The 15,007-nt window shown below is 38.7% G+C and overlaps 1 protein-coding gene across 1 annotated transcript in view; it reads right to left on the reverse strand.

Moving 5' to 3' along the window:
- Positions 1 to 15,007, reverse strand: part of TESK2 (testis associated actin remodelling kinase 2) — a 79,753-nt gene that overhangs the window by 51,547 nt on the left and 13,199 nt on the right. Inside the window, exon 3 of the mRNA XM_032117537.1 lies at positions 1,319 to 1,440. Coding sequence (XP_031973428.1) covers positions 1,319 to 1,440 — 122 coding nt within the window. The remainder of the gene's footprint in view (positions 1 to 1,318; positions 1,441 to 15,007) is intronic.

A 15,007-nucleotide genomic window follows, 5' to 3' on the forward strand; every position in this document is an offset into this window, starting at 1 on the left:
CTTATCAAAGGATTCAGAAAAAAGGAAATGAGGGAAAAGACATGGGAGATAGATGTAAGAAACAATTCATGATCCTGAAACCTAAATAATCAGACAGATGATATAATTCTAATTTAAAAAAAAAAAAGAACAACAACAAACAGAAGGAGGAGTTGCTTGGAATGCACCTCACTTTGGAGCAGAGAAAACAGGCTAAGAATTGTAATTAGGGACAGCTTACTACAACATTTGAATAAATATATTGTGATAAAACCAACACAGTTTACTACAAGTAAGAATTCTTTAAGTTAATAGGTTCTTGAGGTTTTAAGAAAAAGAATAATAGAAAACAGATGTCAATTAATGGAATGCTCCCTAAAGGTATTTCAGATGCTTCTGACAGATACTGAAGGAAACAAACATGATAATATTGCTACAAATCAGTTGATGAAGACTGAGATAGGATTTCAAGGATCAGAAAAGTTGGTTATAAAGGATTTTAGGAATGTCTGTACTATATAACAGAACAATGAAGAAAAGGAAATTAAGTAGCAGACCTCACTGTGTCTCCAAAACTTCAAAAAGAGCTGAGATCAGAAACGGATCCCAGGTATGCAACAGCAGCTTAGGAGAACTGGTCATTTGGTGCACTGTCATCACATCTTTAAATTTCATAATGTTATGGCTTCAGCCAATTATGTTAATTGCTTGTCACATCACCATAGAAGAGAAATCAAGACTAAAATGGTTCAAGAAATAACAAGACACACATTGGAACACTTTGGATTTGCATGCAGTAACCTAATGCAAAGGAAAAATTACCCTTTTCCTTTCAGGAGCATAAAAATTAGATTAGTTCAACTCTAGCTTCTTTTCTTCAGTCCCTCTTATCCCACCTTGCAATACTGCAATAAGAAAATGCTAAAAACTAGGAGGCAGACCTAAGAATAGGAAACACCTATGGCACTTTACATTGTTTAAGATTAGTAACCCTAAGTTAGTTGAATGGTGTTAAATTTGCAATAATTTAAATTCACAAAAAGAAGCCAAATTTCACTCTTCGTATCACTTTATTGATTCATCAGAAATTTAAAATGTGAGCTCTTGTTTTTCTCTGACATAAATTACTCATTACTGGCAAACTCCAGATACCAAAATCATGTCCATGTTTGGTTTTTTCTCTTAAGTCTTTTCTTCTTCCTCCCATTTACCTATTAAATTAGCAACTGATCCTAACACATTCACAACAGATAAATCTACAACAAAAAATAAGTAACAATTGGAAAGAGGAGAGCTCTACTAAAGACAACCTATATGATTCAGAAAAAAGCCAGTGTACCTTAAGATGTTTGGATGTGAGAGTCTATTCATAAGTTGAACCTCTTTCAGCATGTTTGCTCTGTTGCTGTTCAGTGTGTTCATCTTCAAAGCCATTACCTGGTCTGAAGTTCTGTGCCTTACCTATTGGATAGAAGCAAAAGAATGGTAAGGATATGAAAAGAAAGACTGAAGAACCAGTATTGTTGTAGTGCAATGCAGAGATCCTTCACGACAAAAGTGATCTATACAGCAGTTTCTGTTATCTTTATCACAGAGATGACTTTCTATAAGCATACTATGCAAATGTGAAATGACATTCTGCTCTTCTCTTGCAACTCATGATGACAGAAACCTTGAGAAGTTGAAAAAAACTCAACTATCAGCTTCTTAGTACAAGTTAAGGAAGCCATCTGTTTGTCCACAGAGAAAAAGTTTCCCACTCCAAGACCTATGAAATTCATCTTTATTCCACTCATATCCTTTTTCTCCCCCTGCAGTGGTTGCTGTCACTGTTCACAGAATGCGTTATATGTTGCTTACAGCTACAGGGAAGATTTCGGACGTACTCAGTGTTTACTTCTGAAAATAGACAATGATCCAGCTTCCACACTGAGGGGACAGAAAGAATTCCTGCCAACCCCTGCTGCAAAGCAGAGAGGTTCCTGCACACGGGATCACCTCTCCCAGGGTGTCAGTAGTGGCTGCAGAGTGTCAGCAGGAACAAGAGGATTCTCTGGCAACTGCGCAGCACCAGCACCTTGTTCAGAGTGACTTTCCCTGGTCAGAAATGCAGGACTGTGGCCATTTTTAACTTGGTACTCAAACTAGCCCATCTGTCAAGTGTTATGTAGATGTGTGCTACTATTAGAAAGGAGCTGTCACAATAGCATAAGTCTTGCCAACCCTTTGAATTTCCTTGCAGTTGGGCATTCCCACACATGTACTGGTAGTATTCCTGGAAATTATGTTCCCATTGTCTTCCTACATCAGTATCTGCAGCTCATAAATAGACAACAAGTACTTCTCAAAACACTGAATTACCCCCATGGCAAATTCATTCACGTTTATGGAGATTAGCTCAGGAAAGTCTGTGTTCCAGGAATTTAAGACTCATCAGCTTTCTAATTTAAAACTGAAATCAAGATTATGACATAGGTACATACAAACTACCTACATTTTAAACAACGGCAGCTCATCTGTCTTTATTCCAGAAGACTATTCATTTTTTCCAGTAAGAGGCTCCTTTAGCTGTGATATGTGAACTACAGAAAGAACAACTGAACCCATGATAAGCAGATGCAAGAAGAAAATAGGGTATGAGTTCTAAGGTAAGGCTGCCTGGTAGCTCTGAGGCAGCAAGTGATACCTATTTTCAAGTTTTACTTGCACACCACTGTCTGCAAGAACAAGGGGCATATTTCAGCTAAACATTCTCATCTGGACACAAAGCCCATGAATTCAGTACCAGGATGTACTGGGAGGAAAGGGTGTCATGTTTCAGGTGTGTGTCTGGTTTAATGCTTCTAAGTTGCCTCTTCCCGTCCTAGTTTCAAGTATAGGGTAGCAATGGAAACATTACAGGTGAGTGTGGTAAACAAGATCGAGGGACTGAGTAGAAAAATAGCTCTCAGATGCTTTTCCTCCTGCTTCCCCCCTGCTTATGTACACGAGCTCCTCAGATGCCTCACCTACAGTCACCCAGTAATCCCAGTGCAAGAAGGATCAGGGAGAGGGGGTGGAGAAGGATATAGAAATCAGCACCGAGTAGAAACCAACAGCAAGTTCACAAGCATGGGACTCCTCCTTTCCATGGTAATATTGGTTTTAAAATAAAACTGGTCAAACTACAGCTTTAGTGCATTACAACAAGATAATCTAGAATCATTCTCAACACAACCTGTCTTGCCTGTTTGGCATGCTTATGGGTTTTAAGCAGGATGATTGCATGTTAAGTTGATGAGGTTTATTGTTACTTGCCAGGTTTCTTGTGTCGGTTGTGTACTTTCATTAATTTTTAATTTTATGCAGCTTTTGCATACCCAGCCAATTTGAATGCACAAACTAAGTCGGACAGGTCAATGTCTATATACAGACTTTTAAAACATATTTTAGTTATACATTAGTTTTACTAGGAGCAATGCCTTGGGTGAGGGGAAAAAGCTTTAAAATGCTTTCACAGACTTACGAATAGAAAACTTCAACAATGTAAATTTAAATTAAGAAAAAAGGACTATGCTTTGAATCTATACACAGCAGCAGCTAAATTAACACATTTCCTCTGAGAGGAAAGTTAGGAATCTTGGGTGTTGTGGTGAAGTAATTTGGGGTTTTCAGGGAACAGGAAAGAATTTGAAGTAACTTAATTCCTACAGTCAGAGACGCTCTCAACAGAACTTCCTCAGAAATAAGCTTTCCACCAACACAGAAGCTTCAAGGTCTGCCAAAAGGGAATGAATAGAGGTAGAAGGTGAGCAGGAACTCAGATGGAATGTGGTCTTAAACGGTATTTTCCCTTCTCATTAACTCTGCCAGCTACCTCTTAATTTCTTGCCCATTTCTATAATTCACTCAGTTTCATGCCAAAATTTCCTGCTCTTCTGCCTCAACTCTGAGGTAAAAGTAGAATTTATCATAGGGCCTTTCTCCTTGTTCAGACTGCTCTTCTTAAGCTACGGAAACCTCAGAAAAGAAGGTGGGTAACTTTTTGGGTCACTGTGTCCTGCATGCTTCCGGGATATTCACGTCTGATACGCAACAAGAAGTGGTCAACAACTCCTTCTCAAAGGTCTGACTCTCCACATCCAGAGAAAATTGAGCTGCTTTTGCAAAGACAAAACTTTTCATCCTCTGTTTTAGGCTATCCTGCAGTCTTTTCAATCTTGATAGACTGAACAAGATTCAGTCGCAAGGTCAGCATGTTTTTCTTTTGTTTGCTTTATAAAATCACTTTTCCCATGCTTGGAAATTTCTCGAGTTTCTTACACATAGAGCAGCATATTCTGTCCAATTAACTGGTCTCTAAAACAGTACCCTACATCACACTATGTTTTGTTTCACTTAAGGAGACACCGTAAGATAACATCAGCAATTCTACTTGAAGTTCTGCCAAGATCTGACGCAACAGCAAAATTCCTAATCAAACCAAAGGAGAGATGGGGAAAAAAGGGACTCTTCCTTTCTTGCTAGCTATCCTTTAAAAGCTAGGAGGAAGAAGCAGAACTGGAGGTGAGAGGACATCTTTTTCAAAAGGACAATACTCAATATTATGAATAAAATCAAGTATTAGCTTATAAATTATAGAGCACAACGTTAATCACTTGGAATATACCCAAGACTAACCATGTTGTCTCTTCTGAAGCACAACTGGCAAACAGCATTTCTATGGCAAGAACAAATTGACAACAAGGAACTGACAGGTTCTGTCTTTAAGGTCTCGGTCAAACTCTGAATCATCAAGGTGGAAGGAGATGTCAGCTCTGCCCTCCGCCTACTTACCCATCAGTCACATCCTAGACAAAATTAGGGTCTATCCTGGCATCCCTTGCCAAAGCCCTGCCAAGCTATTTAGGTTTTTAATCCTTCATCCCCTTTCAGGCCACCTCTGTGCCATAAAAACATAGAAGTGATGTTTCAACCACCTGACCACTCCAGAAGGAAAATGAGTAAATAATTTGGCAATACTGCTGATCCAATTTAACATTGGTTTAAAAGGCAGTTTGCCTCAGGCATATCCCTGTATACTCAACATAAACAGGGATGCACTCATGCAATTCAAACCTCTCACTGATGCAACTTGCTGATTGCTGTGAAGCTTTTAAAGCTGTTGACATTATTAATTAGGGCCCCTTGCGTATCAGACCAAATAAGCTTTCAGGAATGTCTGGATCATGGCGTCTCTGCTTAGAAACATTCTGACAATCCTACAGCTGCCTTGCACACGCTTCCAGCTTCTCAGTCTGCTTACCTATGTGTGTGACTCCATCTCCAAGGTCACAGTAACCAGATATTGCCTCCCTGTTTTATTGCTGACAGGCAGTTAAACTGTCCCTTTGCACTCTGATTCTCCCAGGACTAAAGTACTTTGTACCTTGACCTGGCTATGGTTACCTGCATGGCCTGTCTGCTCACATCAGACCATATTCTGATCTTTACCCCTTTCTTTAGAAGAAAGTGGGAAGCAGAAGTCATGGATACAGGTAAAGAAATAGCAATGTATTTACAGAATATCTCATAATAATGATTGAGCAGGGCTCACATTCCAGAGAAGTAGTCACTACATAAAGTTCATGAGGATTATCGTGCAAAAATTGGTGGGTTTAATGTTCAGCTTGCTGCTTAGCTGTAAAGTTTTTTATTATTAAAAAAATTAAATATAATTTAGATTATTATTTATTTATTATGTCATACAGGTCTGTCATGGCTCTCTGAAAATCCAAACATTTATACTACTTCCACTTTCTGCTGGACTGAAGGGGAGGTATTTTTAAGCAATAGCTGAAATCTAGCCTGATTTCATCTTTCACAAGGACTTTTTGATCTGTATTCACCATACCTTTCCAGGTGGCCCTGCAAAAAACATCTGAAGAACATTTCCTAATACTGATATTATAAATCTGCCAACACAGCTTTCAGCTGTTCTCCTAGTTTTTCACTGCATTTTCATTATTTTCCAAATCATCATTATAGAGCTGGTAGTATTTTGTGACAGTCCTCTTCCAAAACTTCATTTAACTGCTTTCCAGTTTTTCCTTACCTTCCCCTCTTCTGGTATCCAGCCTCACTGCTTAAATACATTTACAGATCTTTACTTACACAACCTACTCCATAAAATCATGTTGCTGCTCTAGCACACACAATTTTTTGTTCATTCTTTTACACACCTTGGTCTTCATCTGGCCATTTCACCTTCACCTTTGCTGCCATGTGTCCAAAGCACCATTTTAAAAGCAGTCCCCTCTGGTCCAAATATTTGACCTTCCCTGAGTTTGCATATCTCTCTTCATCTTCATTTACAAGTATTTTCCTTTTGATGACAACAGATGAAGACATTCCCTTAGCTACCATTCTAGGCCATTTGCACTAAATGTTACACAGTTTAATTCTGATTGACCGAGTTAATAAAGCTTGTGAGGCACAAGAGAGGATAGAAGTAATCACTGTAAAAGAGAAAAGGCTTCATCATAAGAGTGCCTACTAAATGACAGGGGAAAAGTCTTTCATAGGGAAGCAGACCAGCAATTTGGCTCTGATACAAAACTTCTCTCAAAAACTGACTACTTCCTTGCTGTGACAGCAGAAGAAATCTTAAAAAAAAAAAAAAAATAGGGTCAGCTCTATTTTATCCAAGTCTCACAGTCAAGCCACCAAGTCATCACATTTAGAGGGACATATATTCATGCCTCGAGGATGAATGTGTTAGAAGAACACTTTAACTCTATGGTTGATTGAAAAGGGCTTCCTTCAGCAAGGAAGACAAACCTGTTCTTCAGTTCAGATCACACTGCTTGTAAGTCTGTAATCTGAAATGTTTTTCTTAACACTAAAATGTACCCACTGTCAGATACACGTATTCATAGTAGTGGTGCCTATGTCAAATCAAAAATTTCATATCACTAGGAAAATTTGCAATGACAAATAGAAGCTGAAAGAAACACATCAGTCCAAATAATACTAAGCTGCTGTGTTGATGCCAGAGAGTCAGATAGGTTGTGGCTGTTTTCAGAGTAGTAATACTCAATGTTGCTATACTCTAACTTCTTGCAGCAAGAAAGAGACCTGCCAAATGCAACAAAACTTTGCCAAACAAAACTAGTCAGCACGTGTTACAAGAGCTTTAGCACAGGTTCAGAAGATCTACAGAAACTAGGCACAAAATAAACCCCAAAACCTTTCAAACACCAGACAGTAATTGTGACTCTACTAATTTCTACTGCTAAAAAGAGTTGAGAGAAATACACAGAAAAAGCTGGAGAGTTTACTGTTTTCCCTTTAGTACAAAAGCTCAGTATTAGTAAAACAAAGGTCCTAATTTGATAACTTGAGTAACTTCTAGCATTGCCAATTCAGCGAAGAAATAAGTTCAGTTACTAGAGAATATTCCACATCTACAGTGAAATTAATTCTTCAAATTTTTTTTCCAAATTAAGTGAATTTCTAATTAGTAAGACATCAGTACCACTGATACTTTGTAAATCCACTTGTGTGCCAAAAACCCCTCAATTTTTCTTTTGTATTTTGTTTTTCTTCATTGGCCACTGTAATGTAGAACCAGGACCCAAAATACAGCACCCTTTTATTTTAAACAAACCATTTATTGATAGGAATCTGTGCACATATCTCTGCCATTAACTTGATCTCAATCAAGCCATAAAGACAAAAAGAGACTACAGTCTTATTTTGAGAGAAAGCACAAGTTCATCAGAGGACTATTGTTCCACAGTTCGAGATGAGATATAAACAGGCACAGCCCAGGGTGGAGAAGCTGACTGATTTTAGCCAGTTCAGCAGAACGTAACCATATAAATTTTTCTCTGCAATCCAGGACATGGAACATGGATACTGGGTGAGCACTGTTTTACCACAACCTCAGTAAACAGCTCAGCCATGTACTTTATACCTGAGTAGTACCATAGTCAGGAAAGAAAAAGAAATACTGAGTTTGAAGTACAGAACTGGGAGCTTGTTCTATCTTTTACAGTATAAGAACAGTTTGGCACTGAGCACACAATCCCCCCACTACACCAATAACATCATCATTGGTATTCAAACACATTTGTTGGGTTTGTTTTCAAAATCTGTATGGGAGACTTGACAGAAAGTTCTGTTTGGGGCTGAAATAGTTTCCTTAGATTCCCTTTATAAATCTTTCAAATAAACATTACTATGCATGAGTAAGGAAGTCTGTCTCACCTTTCAGAACAGAGCCCACTGACATACAACTATTACTATTATAATCACAGCACTTAGAACTTGACCACAACCACAAATAAAAAGAGAGCAGGAAGAAGCCACATTTTGCTTACTTGAAGATAATTCAGCTTTTATAAATTGATACAGTTAATAACTTTCAGGTTACAGCCAAAACCAAAAATTCCAAGTCATTTCTTGTTATTTATGCCTTCATGAAGCTGCTCTTCTTGAGAATTAGGTTCCCCTTCTTACACAAGTAGCTAATTAAATATGCCATACAATTTCTTATGTCTCATCATCTCCTATAAAGGCTAGGAAACACAAGAATCAGATTTGCAGGACTTAATTGCAGCAGCTCACGTGAAAGTTACGAAGAGACACCAGTGAGTCAGTGTTAGACACATTGTCAGCTCCGGATTAGTTAACAAAGCAACGCTGTCTCGGTATCGATCACTCCAGCGGATGTTTCGGACCTCTGTCCTCCCCTCAACCCCTAATGCCACCAGACCATCCAACAGAGAGCCCCCACCTTGCAGAGCTGCTGCCAGCACAAAGGGCCCTGCAGCCACCTGAAAGCATTCCCAGGCTGTGCCAAGCACAGCGAGGGGCGACAGCTGCGGCGACTCCCAGACACAGGAAGCACAGGGATGGGGGAAGACATTCCTACAGTTTGGATACGGCCTCAGCATCTACTGGGAAGAGGAAGTTCTGGATCACTTGCATACAGAATACCAACAACTGGAGCAGGAAAGATTAACAGAAGCCCTGCCATACAGGCTTTGGAGTTCCTTTCTCTAATCACTTCCAATGCTGTTAAGGCGCTAAGGAGAAGCGTTCCCTATAGATCTGCAACTGTAAGCATCTCTTTTCTGTTAGTGCCATCAATAATAGTTTTCAGTTCTCATTTTTACATTTCATATTAGGCAGTAACACATATGCATTTGTGTGCATTAACATCACAGACACTCCCCAGGCACAGGCAGTGAAATCCATGACTGAAATATATTTAATTTTCCCCTGCTGCCAATACCAGTAAATAAGCATTCAGAGAGGTGCCTCAGAGGTGTCTCACAAAGATTTTAAGTGATGCACTCTTGTTCTCTAGGCACAGCCATGTTAATACTGGACATATGCCAGCACAGTTATTTGAAGAACAGTAAATCAGCACCTGTCTCTCAGTATCAGCTATGAATGAGCTTACACAAATGTGCATGTTTGCCAGCTGGCAAAACACAGAAAATCCCAGAGCTGCCAACCCAGCACATCTCCATCCAGAACAGAAAACTAAACAGATCTCATTTAACCGTGCTTGAGAAATTATTATGGAAAACAAGACAAAAAGCACACAAACATTTCAGCGCCAAGGGAAACTTGCCACCTGTTTTGCCCTGGGAAAACTGCACAATGATACTCAGATTGGCACAACTTTTCCTACAGAAGAAAATCAAAGGCCCAAAGGACTCTGAACTACAGCAGTCACTGTACTAAACACAAAATCCAACCAGGGGTTATCTCCTATTGCAAGGTGCTTGTTACAGTATCAAAGTGTCTTTCTTACTGTTGACAGAATTTGTAAGCGTTCTCTCTATTTGCAAGGACAGCAAAGATTTACCTCGGACATTCTATGTATCAGATGTTCAGCAAGGCTGAGAAGAGGCCAAGTTTCCAAACAGGTGAAATGTACATTTCAAAATGGATAATTTTACATTAAACTATGTTCCTTTTTTTTGACTGAGTATTCTTTTAACATTTAAGTTTATTTCAGTGATTTTTCTTCTGGCTTTTTAGTCACCAAACAAATCCTTCATTTTCAGGGTAGTTCTATCATATTTTCTAAATATTTCTTTCTTCAGCAGAGAAGCTGTCTGACCCAAACAGAGAAAGTGAAACATTGTGTAAGAAGTGTTTCACCCTGTTTTAATTTGTGTTACTCAGAGAGTTCTAGACTTTACTGTAGTGATGCCAAGCAGGATTGCAGGAAGAAGCATAATGGAAGTATAGTTTCGAAAATTTTCTTAAAGTATTTCAACACCACTACAAAAGACAAGGCTTTCATTAAATCTGCTGCCTGGTGATGGCTTTTTATTTAATCTCAGTGTTTCCTCAGATGATGTTTTAAGATTATTATAACACACATATCTTAAGACATCTACGCAGAAAATAAATCAATAAATACCAGAACTTGTTTCAGGTAACAACTATTAATTAGCCCTCTGTTCTACCTTGCATTTCAAAGCATTTTCAGTTCCGCTAAAAGTAAGAGTGCTCTACACCTCAAATATATGCAAATATCATTAAAATTCAGAATTGCCTAAGTGGGGAGGAAGTGTTTTGACCCAATGGTGCAATCTGTAAAGACTAACAACACAGATGAGGTTTTTAATTCCTATATTAATGATCTGTTGGAGTATTGCCTATTTATTACTACTTCTCACTGTAGCCTATGCCCTATAAAAGCATTTGCTAATTAAGTGACAAGGACTAGGATGACAGCAGCTTGGCACCTCAATAGCAAAAAAAAACCATTAGCAAGACAACTGCCTGGTTAAGTGGTTACCATACAAATCACCTTAGCAGTTGGAAGAAGGGCTCCAAAAGGCTTATACTTCACACAGCGTAAGAAAAATCAAACTCACAAGAGTTCTACTTTGACTAAGAAAGCACCAGCATCCTCAGGATTTATGCCTCATCTCAAGCCTGCAATGGTGCTTCTTCCTACTCCTGACAAGAACCAGAATAGAAAGAAACAGATCAGAATCACCTCTCTGATACAACTCCAGAGCTTGAAGTGAAGTTTCAGAGTTATTCTAGCCTCCTTGGCTAGATTACATAATACAGTGACTGTGTTCCCAAACAATTAGTAGTTTGTTTTAACATTGTAACTTCACAGAAGAGACCTTTGGCCTCCAATACCTTGCTTCTGTCACCTTGAGCAAGGTGAGTTTCCTTCACTAGTCAAAAGGAAAAGATTTTCAGCTTAAAATTCAATCCTATAAAAAAATCAGGCCGAAAGGCATACATGGACACAAAGACTTGCTGTCTGTTTTTCTAACTGGCATCTTATCACACAGGGAGAGCAGGGACAAGTCCAATGGCTCTACACTTGAGTGAGGGAAGATATGCCCTGGCCAAATGGGTGCCACTTTTCAGTCACAAAGCATATACCCTGTGCCTACAAGATGAAATATTTTATCTGCATAACCAAAACGTAGGATAATCCACTTAACTCATTCCCTACTCCTTTTCCACCTAAAAGGATGGCTTCTACCACTATTTGTCATAAGCAGATCTTGAAGTATCTCATTTCACCTGATGTAACTACAGCAGTTTCAAGAGGAAAAAAAATACACGCATCAGTTTAAAAAAAAATTCCAATTGTCTAGACCACTGCTTTCCAGAATTGGTGGTCTTAAGTTGCTGGAAGCTCTAAATTTCTCAACACTTGGCCAAGCTTAATCAAGAACATTATCAAAAAAATAAAGATGGCCACAAATATCACAAATAAAGCAACAGGAGAGAGAACATTTTTGGTTGGTAAGGCAGGTCCCATAGATGCTTAATTTTTTAAAATAAGCACAATTCTTATTACAGCTTGTAGCCATAGGGCTTTATCCTGCCTTTCTCATTACACTGAAGAGCACCTTCAAACAACTATTTCCTTATTGTAAGACTGTTTATGCACTGTAATGACAATTTTTGTACAGCAAACACATTAAGACTGAAGTCATCCACTGAATCACTTCTCTAGTAAAACAATTTTTATTGGTTTTTTTGTCCTCATGTGTTAACACCAAGTGTTACAGATCTCCAACTTCAGAGAAGTTAAATATCCAATGTCGAAAAAGTATTTAAAGCCTACAACTTGAAAGTTTCCTACAAATATTTCATAGAATAACTAAAATAAAGTATCTTTTAAGCCTATCAAATAGTACCACAAATATCATGGATATTGTGTGATCTCACCTCTAATGTTTTACAGTTTTTGAAGAACACTTACATGTTCAGTCTGATCAGGCTCCTAATTCCAGAGGCAAATAAGATCCTTTTCCAGTGCAAACCTTTCATTAAATGTTCAGAACAACACATGACAAAGTGAGAGAACTTTGAAACTGAAGCCATAAGGACAAAGAAAAAGCATGAGAAAGATTTGAGATTTCCAGTGAAATTTTACATTATCAGTGCTGCTCTCAGAATATTTTTAACCTGAATACCAGAAAATCTGTGTTATACAGAAAGATGTTTTTGTTGTGTTTCAAATTTCTAAATTGACAGTGTTACTATTTTGTTCCTTAAGACAAAGTGACAATCATTCTAGATAGAGAAGGCATGAGGAAAGCATTTATTGATGATGGAAAGCAATTCTTCCAGATGCTTTCTCAATTCCTCAGTAAATTTGTACCATCCCTTTTCCAGGAGCTTCTGCCCTTCCCCCTCAACCAGGTGAAGGGACTAACCATGCACATCATCTTCACAGGAAGTCAGAGCAGCCTGATCTACTGTTGGAGACTTTTCAGTCCAGTGTGGTTATGATGCAACTACTCCTCTCTTGCTCAATAAAATTGACTCTTCAGAGATACTAACTCCTGGGGTACCTCCCACTGCAGTCATCTCTACTATTAGCTTTAAACAGTAAGTTAAGGAGTTGTCCACACAGAATGACATATAAAGCTGCTCTTGCCCTGTGACAAAAGGATTAAGAGCAAGATGACAAGAAGCCTTTTCCCACTCTCCATGCTTTTTGACTCCATAAATCTATAAAGCCAAGAAAAACATAGGTTTAAAGTGAGGCAAGAAGGCCTAAACAGCAATAAAAACACCAAACCTTGTTGTTAAGCAAAACTTACAGAAAGCAATTATGCCTACTGGGAAAGAATTAGTTTCCAGGGGGAAGAAAAAAAAAAAAAAAAAAAAAATCAGTGTGATTATCTGCAATACAATACTAATGACAAGAGGAGAACTCTTATTACTGCCTTATAAGTCTGGGGACATGATACACACACAGTGTTAACCAAGCTATGGTTCCAGCAACTCTAAGTCTCATGGACAACAGTTACCATAAAGAAAAACAGCTACACACAGTCAGCCTTCCTATCTTCCTCTACACAAACATTCCCCCAACTAAGTCACTTCATGGTGATATTAACATCACCTTGAAGAATGTCATGTTGGCCTAAAGTCTGGTGACAAAGCAGTGAAACTGTTCATAAGCAAAAGCCAGAGATGTACTGAGTCAAATTTATCTCTTAGTTTGGTATTAACAAAAAAATAAACTTCTTCCTGTTGTCAGTGTTTATGTTGGGAGTTTTGAAATAATAATCAAAAGGGTATGATAGAATTGAGAAAAGTTTGCCTCCAGTTGAAATACCCAGATTCGCCTTGATTTATGCTGACAATTAACCCCTTCCTCCTCAAAAGAATTCAGCACAGAAGGTACTGGCTTGACAGTCTTGAAGACTGATATCCCATTTATGCAGCAAACAGGCACACAGAGGAGAGTAAGAACTTGCTTGTAGAGCCCTGGGAGAGTGCTGAGGCCCTGTCCTGCAGGTGGGAGCTCCAAACCAATTCTGTTCTTGGCCATCCTGCAAAGATCAGCAGTAATGCACAGACTCAGATTTAAAACACACTGACAGCTCAAACATTGCAGTGCCTGTTTATCTGATAAAACCCTAGTTAATAAAGATTCCAGTCCAGGAAAGTGCTGTCTGCAAACTCTGAGACACTGTTTCCAACACCTTCTCCAGTGGGATTTTGCTGAGTGTGGGCTGAAAAGCAAGCAGCAGGTCCCTTGCCCTTTTCCCTGTACCTTTTCCATGTCCTTTTTGCAGTCATACTCTCCTTTTAATATGAACTTGCATTCCCTTCCTTGCACGTTCATTTTTATAACTACTCAAATATCTGCTTCCCTCCTTCCACATACTCGCAGACGTGTTACTCTTCTGACTAAATGCCACAGGAAAATGGAACCCTCTGTCAGTAATGAGTTGCTAGTAGAGTCAATAAGCAAATAGGAAGGACCAGCTGTAGAAACAACTCAAACTGGGAGGTTCTATCTATAGAAGGATCATTTAAAAATAATAAATTACAGCCTGGATACACCAAAGGAGGCTGTAGAATCTTTTATAATTGAAGTTTACAGGACAAGCCAAAAGTAGCTGCCACGAACAGAGCAGAAATACTTATGCCTGGCTTACCTAAGGATACTGTAGTAATTTTCACAACACCCCTACCTAGATTTACATTAATTGTCAATTTAGGTGATAAGATTGATTAAGCAAAATGTATACATGTTTTGAAATAGCAATATACATAGACTTCTGTAAGGCATCTGACTCCATGCCACGACCAACTACCACCAGGTTACAGCCTGGCCTGTGACAGCTGAAGATAGACTTGGATATGACCAAGCAGGGTAAGACAGGGGAGTCTCCTCATGGAGCTTCCTGAGGAACCAAGCAAGGGCTCCTCTCACCCAGTATTCTGCATTGCCTTCCTCCTGATGGAAGCTGCCACTCAGACAATCTGAAACTTCTAAGTTTGGAGCATTCAAACCTATACCCTGTTCATGTTATTTCACTAAATAGTGAAAGCTACTTCATATCTTAAATCTATCTGAGCAAAAATCAACATATCCAAATGAAAACTTTCATTACAAACAAGGACTGAAGGCTACAGAACAGGAGCTCCACACCCATTAAACATAAGGCACTAATGTGCCATGATAGCAACAAGTGATGGGCATTATAAGAGTGTGACACAAAGCTGAAGGATGGTTTTTACATGCCATTGTTGAGAAAAC

This window comes from Corvus moneduloides, chromosome 9 (genome assembly GCF_009650955.1).
Source record: "Corvus moneduloides isolate bCorMon1 chromosome 9, bCorMon1.pri, whole genome shotgun sequence".
Taxonomy (NCBI): Eukaryota; Metazoa; Chordata; class Aves; order Passeriformes; family Corvidae; genus Corvus; species Corvus moneduloides.